This window comes from Amia ocellicauda, chromosome 15 (assembly GCF_036373705.1).
Source record: "Amia ocellicauda isolate fAmiCal2 chromosome 15, fAmiCal2.hap1, whole genome shotgun sequence".
Lineage (NCBI taxonomy): Eukaryota > Metazoa > Chordata > Actinopteri > Amiiformes > Amiidae > Amia > Amia ocellicauda.
Window position 1 is genome coordinate 30,891,987 of NC_089864.1, and position 12,681 is coordinate 30,904,667.

General features: G+C 36.5%; 1 protein-coding gene across 1 annotated transcript in view; it reads left to right on the plus strand.

Moving 5' to 3' along the window:
• The window catches only part of LOC136772026 (ninjurin-2), a 48,503-nt gene extending 36,061 nt beyond the window's left edge, over window positions 1-12,442 (plus strand). The window contains exons 2-4 of the mRNA XM_066724692.1: window positions 6,477-6,711; window positions 10,605-10,781; window positions 11,291-12,442. Coding sequence (XP_066580789.1) covers window positions 6,477-6,711; window positions 10,605-10,750 — 381 coding nt within the window. The 3' untranslated portion in view covers window positions 10,751-10,781; window positions 11,291-12,442. The remainder of the gene's footprint in view (window positions 1-6,476; window positions 6,712-10,604; window positions 10,782-11,290) is intronic.
• The last annotated feature ends 239 nt before the right edge of the window (window positions 12,443-12,681 follow it).

Here is a 12,681-nt window from a genome sequence, read left to right on the forward strand (position 1 = left end):
ATTGGACAATCTCTGCTATGTTACCATGGCTCCAAAAATCGGAGGACGTGAGACCGAACGGGATTGTTACTAAACTGAACTACATTAATGTGTAAATTAACCATTTAACTAAAATGAATAGCGGACACTCTTGAAAGAATGAGCAGGTCCACAGCACTCACTGTCTGCTGGGCTACACACTGCACCTCACAAACTTGCATCATTGAATAATTTGATCAATTAAGCACTCCCATATCACTGCATGAGGGGAACTTGAGAATGCCTGTAATATTATCTGATCACATCGAATGAGGTTTGGGAGCTGTAGTCATTTGTGTTTGAAAGTAGAACCATATTTGTGCATTTGATTACTTAACTTCACTTAAGAGCAAATAAGCTTTTTAGGGTGAAGAAATTAATCCTATTTTCTAAAAAGTTTGCCAAAGTTTCAGTATTTGGGTCAGTGACAAGGATTTAAAAATGGTAAAAATAAAATAAAAAATTAAAGCTCTTTCTACCTTCATTAGAATGTTATGCATATATTTCAAAAAGTGTTCTGAAAATAATCATTTATACTTTTTATTATAACTCATATGATTTCTAGTATCAAAAATGTCATACCGGATAACAATGATAGATTTGCAAATTATTTGACTTTAGTTTTTTGTCAGCATAGAGTGGGTTATAAGTATTCATAGTTTGATTTCAACAAACAATATTCAGCCCAGAATTAAAAAAAAAAAATCACAATTAATTTGGGCTTTTCTATCAACACTGGCGCATTTTTTGAAGTTAAACACCCAAAACATAATGCTGAGTAGTGATAAATGCTGGAAAATGTCTGAAAATGCTTTCTAGTAAAAATTATATAATTATTGTATCCTTAACTCAAGGACACTGACTTTTTTTACAAGAAAAATCTGTCCTACCTGACTGATATTGTTACTCGGAATGACATACTGTGAGATTTCATATGGGATGAAATCTAAAAATAGTCTCAGCAACAAATATGTACTTAAACAATCATTCTGTATTTAAAAGAAAGTGAGAGTCACTAAATGTATCTTTTTTTTTTTAATTGACAGGAAATAATAGAAGTGAGCAATCACTTTGATGTAATACAATTCCACTCAAGGCATAGGCTTTGATAAAACATTAGCAGTAAAACATTTTAAGATTTAAAAACATTTTAATCATTTTCAGCTAACTATTTTTTAGGATATACAGGAAACATGTAAACATGCCATTTAAAAAAAATGGCAACAATGTTGTAACTCATGACATGAAGTCAATTAAATTCAATTAATTAACATTTAAACAGATTAAAAAGTATATTGAACGTTTTGATATAACATTAAATATATAGGAATTATGCAATTTTTTTACTTGGATTTATGTATTCTCTTAAAACTTGCAAATGGCTTCAAGGCATAAACAAATTACATGCAGGTAACAAAAATGTCCACTATAATTACACTATGGGAGTAATAGAACTAGATGAAGTAACGCATGAGAAAGACCTAGGAGTCTATGTGGGGAAGCAATAAAAGCAATAGCTATAAAAAAGGCAAACAGAATGCTAGGGTATATTGTCAAAAGTGTAGAATTTAAAACAAGGGAAGTAATGTTAAGACTGTACAATGCGCTAGTTAGACCTCATCTGGAATACTGTGTGCAATTCTGGGCACCACACTTCAAGAAGGATATTGCTGCTCTAGAGGCAGTTCAGAGGAGAGCAACCAGACTTATTCCAGGTTTGAAGGGAATGTCCTACTCGGAGAGACTGAGGGAACTGAACCTTTTCACCCTGGAACGGAGGAGACTACGTGGGGACTTGATCCAAGTCTTCAAAATCATGAAAGGCATCGACCACATCAAACCAGAGGAGCTTTTCCAGATCAGCAGGGACACACGCACCTGGGGACACAAATGGAAATTGGGCTTCTTCACACAGAGAGTAGTCACAATCTGGAACTCCCCAGCGATGTGGTAGAAGCTGAAAATTTGGGAACATTTAAAGTCAGACTGGATAGGATCCTTGGATCATTCAGTTATTAATGGAAACCAAACGAGCACGATGGGTCGAATGGCCTCCTCTCATTTGTAATCTTTCTTCTGTTCTGATGTTCTTATATATATATATATATATATATATATATATATATATATATACCTAGAGCAATATGCAACATATATTATACAGATAAACAATGCACTTGAGTAAAATTCTTGAGTTTGTAGCAAAACTGATCTGAAGATAAGTAACTACTGATAATAAATGTTCTCTATCATTTAGGGGATAATACCTGTGTTTCGTTTAGTGATACAATGTATTTTGCTGTAATATGTTAGTCATGTCAAAAGTGTGGAATCAGTAAGACTAATGATTCGTGTACCTTGTTACTTTGTAGTCTAAACTTTCATCTTGTGACTGGAGGACTAAATTATAGGCAAACAGACAAGTAGTGTGAAGAATCCCCTTTTTAATTGCTTTCAGAAATCAGACTGTAGAGTAGATTGAATCAAACAGAGTCTTTATTCAAGCTGCTTGGAGAAAAGTAATGCACACAGACATGCAGGTCTCTGTCCTTACTTCCCTAAAATCATAGAGCTTACATGATGTTATATACATACTGCGATATCCTGGACAGGGTGAGTTCGAATCAATAAGGGGGTGACAACTCCCTATCTTATGATATCCTCACTATCTTCCTGATTAAGATTAAACGCAATGTTTTCTATTTTATGCCCAAATATGGAGACATATGTAGGCATTTCGTTATTTACATTCCACACATATCTAACGCATGTCTAGATAGGCAAAGGGGGGTTGTGTGCCCACTTCCCCATCTTCTTGTGGTTTTACTAGAACGTATGTTCTGTACTAAATTTGTATTGTGTGTCTGCAGAGAGATGCATCTGGTACAAACCAGTAGAAGCTGGTCTCATTATGTGCTCTTTGGTAACCTCATGTACGGGTGAGGTATTTGGGGCCTCTTCATAGTGAAAACTATTTGAATTTCTCACACCTAGGTAAGCTCCATTATTAACAACAGTACACTCTAGTGGCCACAGTTGAAGTCATTTGAAAAGTGAATTGCCCTTTCATGAGATTGGTAAAACCTTGGAAAAAACAGTGCAATTATGACTGTAACTGGATCTTTAGGGATTACAGTTCCACCACAAGATCACTAATTGTGGATTTGTATGAGCACAAGTTAAAATTCCCTACCGATTTTATAAACGTTGTTTTCCCCAAACAGGTTTACAGCCAGCTTTCTTTTGAAAATGAGTTGTGTTCTTTCAGCTTTAAACAACCCAAAAGGGAAAATGTAATGAGGAAGAAACATTTAATGAGTGAGCTTGTGGCAGTTAGAATGACATGTTTTTGATTATGCCCACAAGCAAGGGAAGGGGCCTGAATCAGACTGGTGGCACAACAATTTATTTCCCAGTTATATCCAGTCTGATTCTTTATAGCCCTGCACATTATAATCCAGGGCCCTAAAACACGTCCCCTCATCTACATACACAAGCCAGACATCCCATTTCTTTCCATAATACTGTTTTCTTTGGAGAGAAGGCTTGAATTGTGTTATTGTCTCCTCTTTGTTCCATTAAGATGTCTCTAACAAAAATAATATTTGATATTATTAGATAATGAAGCACAAAGTTGCTTTTAAATGACACACCTATAGTTGTTTGGAATCTATTCACTTTCTCCATCACTACATCAGCCTGATACTGTGGCCCTCAAGTGCAAAAACATCAGATACTTTACACAACACAACAGATCCCCCCCAAGCACTTAATTGGGGGGGATTCATAACAAGAAGTTTGTTAAGACTAGCCATGTTAACAGTAATTGTTAAACAAACTGATCATTGGAACAGACAGAAGGCAACATAAATTAAGGAATAAGTTGTTGATTTAAAGTCCTAAAGTATTTGTGATTAAAATAAAATAAAAAGTAGAATTAGCAATGTGCAAAATTAGCCTTGGAATTACTGCTAGGTTTCCAATGCAAAACAAATATGAAACAAGGTTACAGAAAATGTTATCTCAGCCCAGATCACTAGTTGCCAGCTCTCTGTTAGCACCTGGCTCCAAAAATATATATACTGTATTTTATATTTAGCTGTGCATCAAGCAATGCAAAGTCAATGTAAAATCTTACAAACAGGCACAGGATTTCAGACTTGACTTAATATCAATCCATCCATCCATCCATCCAACCATCCATCTTCAAAACCGCTTATCCTGATGAGGGTCGCGGGGAAGCCGGAGCCGATCCCGGCAGACATAGGCCGCACTTAATTTCAATGTTGAAATTTGTCTCTGGAGTTTGGTTGAATATAGTGCCACCTGTTGTTGACAAGGGATCTTGCCTATGAAAAGTTTCCTGTTTAAATTATTTGAACTTTTGTCATTTTAAAATATTTTAATTTTGCTTATCATCATCCTATGCCATTTTTGAATGACTTTTTTAGGGGGTAGAAATACAATACAGAGAAGTCTATCTGGACTTCGGGTTTACTCAAAGATGCCAATATTAACAATTGATCAAGTAAATGCAGCAGTTTTCAGATGGGTCATCTTGATTAATCCCTTTCAGAAATCCATGCAGTCACATGTCCAGGAGTCTGCCTCCGATATGGATAGTTGGTTTATTGATATTGATAGTTGGTAATAGAATAAAGTACTGCAAGATGCTAAAGTGAAGAAGGTGGGGACCATTATGATATGTTAAACTGATTTTCTTTCCCAAAGATCACAGTGTGGAAATTTAAAACCTTAAATTACTTTGTAAGGCTAGGGCTTTTAAAATACGTGTCTTTGCCAAATGCAAAAAAAAGTAGTGAAATCTGGTATTTCATAAGTTTCTGCACCGTGATTAAAGTTTATTTCCTACCTCCACCCCTTACCCCCAGGCCTCCAATAGAAAACAGATGATAATCACAATGAGACTTCCTGGTGAAAAAAAATTATAAATAAAACTCTGTGCTTTTTTTGCTAATGGACCCTTACAATTCTAGACCTCCAATGGGAATTTCACATTGACATACTTAGTTTGTTCCTATATAAATGCACTTGCCTGGAGAAAAAAAAATGATATTTTGAGCTTTTATCTGTTAAAACTTCACCACAATCGTGCATTTTTTATATCCTGATACAGAAAAGATTCTTAAGAAAATAATTTAACCAAATATGGTTAGATTTTCATTCATTTATGAATTAGTCAGCAACCACAGTCATTCGTGCACCATAGGATGAAATGTATGAGATGTTACATTCCTTTTCAATGCCACAACTGTTAAGCCCACTGTCTCTGCTCTTGGCTAGATCTTGAACAGAGAAGCATCATTCTGTAATCTCAGGCACTGTGGTGTGGCTGATTAACATGCTGTTTACAGTTGTGGCTTGCAAGTCATAACAGTTTAATTCAAACAACACATTTTGTTTAAAGATCATGAGTGTGGTTGCAGTTATTTGTATCTTCTAAAGTTCATTTTTTCTATTGATAAATATTTGTATTGACACATTTCCCATTTCAGATCTGTAAATGATAGTTCTTGCTTTATTTTTCGATTTCCGTTTTTGTAAAAAAAAAAAAATTGGGTACATGGTTTTGCTGTACTCCACTTTAATGCATAATGCATTACATATTACAGTGCAATTCAAACCATAATACATTTTACAAATTCCAATTTACATATTACAGTGCAATTCAAAACATAATACATTTTACAAATTCCAATTTACACAAGTGTATACAATATATGAGGTCTTACATTCTGGATTGTAAAAGCCGAATGCAGACATGAGTTTAGGTCACAATCAAGGGCCAAGGGAAAGGGAGCATAGGGGAAATCAAAATAACAATATGTGTACTAGTAACGCTAGGCAAGTAGTATGATAAAACTTTGTAAAGTGCAGTCTTAAAGGAGAATTAATTACTAAATTGCAAGTAAAGTCTGAAAAGATGCGCCTTGAGTAAAGCATGATCTTCACACGGTGGGAAGTTATTTCACAGATAAGCATCACCAGTTTTCATTAACAATGGTAAATTAGCAACCTGTCTTGACTTAGTGCAAAGAGTGTTCAGAGCAGTATAGTAAAACACTTTTTTTGCACATCTTTTTCTCCTAACAGATTTAACTTAAATTAAGAAATAAGTATTTTTTCCCATGTTTTCATTTTTTTAAATACATACTTAAATACATGTTAAATCTCCGTATTGAATAATAAATATTTACTGTTAAAACAAAATATTTAACTAAATCCTACATCTGGGTTCTTCTAACTATAGTTAGCTTTGAAATAAATATTTGATGTCAGCACTGTGTTGAAATGCAGATGTTTAGCCTTGAATAAACTTTCCTTTACCTTTGGAGATCAAAGACTTATGGGATCTTCTCTGTTCATTCTAGTTGAGGATAATTTTACCCTGATTATCAATGACTAGTGGAATTTCTATCTATCTCTATCTACTGCAGTCTGCGCGTGCACGAGCCAGGAGTGGCCTGACGCCCATCAACCTGAACCAGTATGCGACAAAGAAGAGCGTGGCAGAAAGCATGCTGGATGTGGCCTTGCTTATGGCCAATGCCTCGCAGCTGAAAGCAGTACTGGAGCAGGGGCCAGAGTTCAAGTACTTCATCACCTTGTTGGCTCTCATTGGGGTTTCCCTCCTCCTCCAGATGATTGTGGGGGTCCTCTTCATCATCATGGGTACACTGCAAACATTCAGACTTGCATCCCAGCTTGTCAGGCTAGCGCTTTTAAAATACGTGTCTTTGCCAAATGCCAAAAAAGTTGTGAAATCTGGTCTTTCACAAGTTTCTCTACCGTGACTAAAGTTTATTTCCTGTCTCCACCTCTTACCCCCAGGCCTCCAATAGAGAACAGATATTAATCACAATGAGACTTCCTGGTGAAAAAAAAAGTTATATATATATATATACACTCACCTAAAGGATTATTAGGAACACCTGTTCAATTTCTCATTAATGCAATTATCTAACCAACCAATCACATGGCAGTTGCTTCAATGCATTTAGGGGTGTGGTCCTGGTCAAGACAATATCCTGAACTCCAAACTGAATGTATGAATGGGAAAAAGGTGATTTAAGCAATTTTGAGCGTGGCATGGTTGTTGGTGCCAGACGGGCTGGTCTGAGTATTTCACAATCTGCTCAGTTACTGGGATTTTCACGCACAACCATTTCTAGGGTTTACAAAGAATGGTGTGAAAAGGGAAAAACATCCAGTATGCGGCAGTCCTGTGGGCGAAAATGCCTTGTTGATGCTAGAGGTCAGAGGAGAATGGGCCGACTGATTCAAGCTGATAGAAGAGCAACTTTGACTGAAATAACCACTCGTTACAACTGAGGTATGCAGCAAAGCATTTGTGAAGCCACAACATGTACAACCTTGAGGCGGATGGGCTACAACAGCAGAAGACCCCACCGGGTACCACTCATCTCCACTACAAATAGGAAAAAGAGGCTACAATTTGCACAAGCTCACCAAAATTGGACAGTCGAAGACTGGAAAAATGTTGCCTGGTCTGATGAGTCTCGATTTCTGTTGAGACATTCAGATGGTAGAGTCAGAATTTGGCGTAAACAGAATGAGAACATGGATCCATCATGCCTTGTTACCACTGTGCAGGCTGGTGGTGGTGGTGTAATGGTGTGGGGGATGTTTTCTTGGCACACTTTAGGCCCCTTAGTGCCAATTGTGCATCGTTTAAATGCCACGGCCTACCTGAGCATTGTTTCTGACCATGTCCATCCCTTTATGACCACCATGTACCCATCCTCTGATGGCTACTTCCAGCAGGATAATGCACCATGTCACAAAGGTCGAATCATTTCAAATTGGTTTCTTGAACATGACAATGAGTTCACTGTACTAAACTGGCCCCCACAGTCACCAGATCTCAACCCAATAGAGCATCTTTGGGATGTGGTGGAACGGGAGCTTTGTGCCCTGGATGTGCATCCCACAACTCTCCATCAACTGCAAGATGCTATCCTATCAATATGGGCCAACATTTCTAAAGAATGCTTTCAGCACCTTGTTGAATCAATGCCACGTAGAATTAAGGCAGTTCTGAAGGCAAAAGGGGGTCAAACACAGTATTAGTATGGTGTTCCTAATAATCCTTTAGGTGAGTGTATATATATATATATATATATATATATATATATATATATATATATATATATATATATATATATATATATTTATTTTATTTATTTTTTTAAACTATGTACTTTTTTGCTAATGGACCCTTACAATTCTAGACCTCCAATGGCAATTTCACATTGATGTACTTAGTTTGGTCCTATATAAACAATGCATTTGCCTGGAGAGAAAAAAAAATGATGTTTTGAGCTTTTATCTGTTAAAACTGCACCACAATTGTGCATTTTTTATATCCTGATCCAGAAAAGATTAATAAGAAAATAATTTAATCGAATATGGTTAGATTTTCATTCATTTATGAATTAGTCAGCAACCACAGTCATTCATGCACCATAGGATGAAATCCATTGACCCAGTATGAGATGTTACTGTCACTGTTCCCATGCACTCACCCTCTCTCTCCACCAGAGGCCACTGTTTCCTTGCCGTTTCCTTCACAGACTCAGTCAATTAACATTACGGTCACCCTTGTGCACTTGTTCACTCTCCCTCTGTTCCCATTCCCCCTGCACCTTCCTACCTGGTTTCCTGTTCCCATTATAATCCCCTCTCTTCCCTCAGTCGGGGCGAAGTTTCGTCAGCACTGCCTGCGATTCCAAGCCTCGCTCTTTGATGACCCATGCCTGTGACCTCGACCACGTCTGTCTATCCTCCTTTGCCCTGATCCGCCTGCTCCCAGCCCGCGCCTGTCCGACCACGCACTGCACTTGGGTCCCCTGTTTCTGTGCTCCCCGAGGTGCAATCGTGACAGTTACATTACTTTCCAATACCATAACTGTTAAGCCCACTGTCACTGCTCTTGGCCAGATCTTGAACAGAGAAGCATCATTCTGTAATCTCAGGCACTGTGGTGTGGCTGATTAACATGTTGTTTACAGTTGTGGCTTGCAAGTCATAACAGTTTAATTCAAACAACACCTTTTGTTTAAAGATCATGAGTGTGGTTGCAGTTATTTGTATCTTCTAAAGTTCATTTTTTCTATTGATAAATATTTCTATTGACACATTTCCCATTTCAGATCTGTAAATGATAGTTCTTGCTTTATTTTTCGATTTCCGTTTTTGTAAAAAATAATAATTGGATACATGGTTTTGCTGTACTCCACTTTAATGCATAATACATTACATATTACAGTGCAATTCAAACCATAATACATTTTACAAATTCCAATTTACATATTACAGTGCAATTCAAAACATAATACATTTTACAATGGTGGTGGTGGAGTAGGTGGAGTAGGAAACACATTTAATTTAAGGTGGGCCATAATTTATACCTTCCTTTGCAATTTAGCCACAACACTACATTTTTAAGTACGTTTTTCTTAAATGCACTTGTGATTACATATAAAACTGCTCCCAATTTTTGAGCCTCAAGATCTCCGTCCATTGGCGGATCTGGTAAGGATGTCCACGGGGAGGCTACCTTTGGAGCTATACTGGGCATGGCCTACTGAGTGGAGACCACAAGGCTGACCCAGGAAATGCTGGAGGGACTATATCTCCTGCTTGCTTGGGAACAACTGGGAATCCCCCAGGAAGAGATAAAATCCGTGGCTAAGGTTTGGTCGGCCTGCTTAATTTGCTGCTGCTGCAACCCTCACCAGGATAAGCAGGTCTATAAATGCATGGATGCATGGATTGACACCACAACCGTAGTCACATATTTAGCTGTTTTGAAATGGAAAATTAGGACCAGTTTTATATGTAATCACATGCATTTAAGAAAAATGTAGTTACAAACGTAGTTACAAATGCAGTTACAACTGTGTACTTACAAATGCCGTTAATCATTTTTACGCATTAAGTACATTTTAATAATGTATAATTACACTGTTCTTATGAGCAACTACTATGTAAATACACTGTAACTAGGGAGACTTCTTGTAAAAAATAAAACTACTTTCTAGAACAATAAAATAAATAAACTATCAACACTGGCCTTAAGGCTGCATGAGGCACACATCTTTTTGTGGGGAGTTGGAAGGGTTCTCCCTATCATTTCAATCTTTGTCTGGTGCTCTTGGAAACTTGTTTCCTACAAAGCAGGATAGTGGTTACCATTAATTCTCTATGGTACATAACTCAAGTCATCTACAGCCCCTCAACCACCTGCAGTCATCAACAAGTGAACACACTAGTCTGCATCCCTGTAAATTGTCAGCTCATGCAATTTCATAATTTTAATTAATCTACCCAATGCCCAACCCCCATGTACAGAATGGGCAAGGCAGATCTGCCCTAGATAAAGATGACTGAAGAGACCCAATAGTATTGTTTTAGCAGCCTTCCTAAAATATTATCTCGTAGTACATCCAATGTTATTTACAATGCCATGGAAACTACTGAACATTTACAGTTAATTAAAAGAAATGCTAAATCAACCCTTTTTTCTCCTTTCTCTCTTTAAGCTCGAAAAAACCTCAATGACATCTACAACCATAGAATGCTGGATATAATTAACAACGTGGCCACAGGGCTAGTGTTCATCACGGCCATCATCAATGTTTTCATCACTGCATTTGGGGTGCAGAAGACAGGGCTCTATCCCAACTGACCATGTGCAATTGGGTTAATACCAAATGCAGGTAGGCATGCACTCCAGACATATTGGTTCTCCCCCGGAGCTGATCTTAACTTAAAATAAAAAACACTGACACCAGACAGAAAGAATATTATTTCTTATTTTCTATGGTATTCACAATTTCAATATGACAAGTAATAGGGTGGGCATCTCAATATAATATGTTCAATAGCTAAGATTTGAAGAAAAGATGAATTCCACAGTGTATTCTCAACCTTCCTACATTTTTAGAGCCTTTGAAATGACATCCTTTATGGCAAATGACAAATGTTTAGTAATGATCGAAAAAACAAGAAAGGAAATGCATAAGTAGGCTAATGGAAGTGTGTTCAATATAATTATTATATCTGCACCAGTAACAGGCATTGCTTACATTTTAGATTAAGAAATATGAGATAAGTTGGGTCTTTTTTATAGCAGTGTAATGTCACCTAAGACTAAAATGAGTGCTACCTAAGCATTCACTCTTTTTAACACATTTATGATAAATATATTTGTATTTTACTTCTCTAGGTTTCAAACAGCTCCAAGAAGAAGATTGCTTAACCGCTTGCAATAGACTCATGACAGAAACTCACATCATTTCCAGATGATCTGTGTATGCAGAACTTAACTGGCAATGGACTGTACCAGTGATGTGCCTTTGAATAAATGAAAACTGTTGCAAAATGGGTTTTATATTTCCTGCCTAGTGTAGTTACCTTAATAATGTAGTGCTGAAACATTTCTCAAATAATAAAATGTTAGTGTATAATGTAACAGTCCTGATGTAACAGTCTAGATAATCTATATTTTACATTTTTATTTGGTTTACACTCTGTGAAATATTGGCTATGCTTACAAATTTTTCTGTTCCAATTCAATGTAGTGAAGCACAGTGTCTCCCCAATGGTGAACTATGTGAAAGAGAACATAAACACTGAAATTTGATAAGTGGCACTCAATATTTATGTTACATGATGCCAGTGAACTCAGTTACACTGACAGTGACTAGATTCGTAAATTAGTTCTTGAAAAGTCTAGATTGGAACTGACATGGTTTTAATTTTAGAAACCCTCCAGTAGTATTTAAACAAAATGTTAAGAACATAAATTAATAGGACAAAGGCTAATTAGAATTACTATTTGTCCAAAACTTAAGATTAACAGGGTTTATAATGTGTGACATATTAGTAAATTCCCTCTTATCTCTGCTTGTCCCTGTCCTTGTGTAAATCAAGACCTTCCACCTCTAAGAAGTATTTTTAATTAAAAAAAATAGTACCTGTAAAATTAAGTACCTGTATTCATTTTCAAAGAAAAACTCTATAATGTAAAGCAGAACAATTCCAAATGAACCTCCAACTGCAGTGTGGAGGCCAAGCAAAACTTATAACACTAAGTCTTATGTAATGTTTAAACTATTTGCTTACAGACTAAAATAAATAAATAAAATATTTGGTTAACTTCATGATAAGGGTAATCAGATAACTGTGACACTCAGGGCAGGATGTGCTCTTACAGTTAAAGAAATTAACATGTATATTTACTGAGATTAATACTGTTGCTTAATTACTTTGATGTCTTTACTTTACCTTGTGTCCTTGATGGTAAAATGTAAAAATTAATGCCTGCAGTAGTAAAGTGATAATGCTTTATGTTTGCAAATTAAACGTTTTATGCATATTTGTCTGATTTGGGTGTCCAGTATTTTTCAGGCTCTTAGGTCTTGAAACTTGTGGTTTACTCAATATGTAGCCATATAATTCCATACATACACTACCATTCAAAAGTTTTGGAACACCCCCATTTTTCCAGTTTTTTATTTAAATTTAAGCATAGTTCTTAAATACAGTTTCCTATACCATCAAAAGGCACTTGGAAACTGGAGGCAACTCTGACAGGAAGAGAGTCAACAGCTGCGT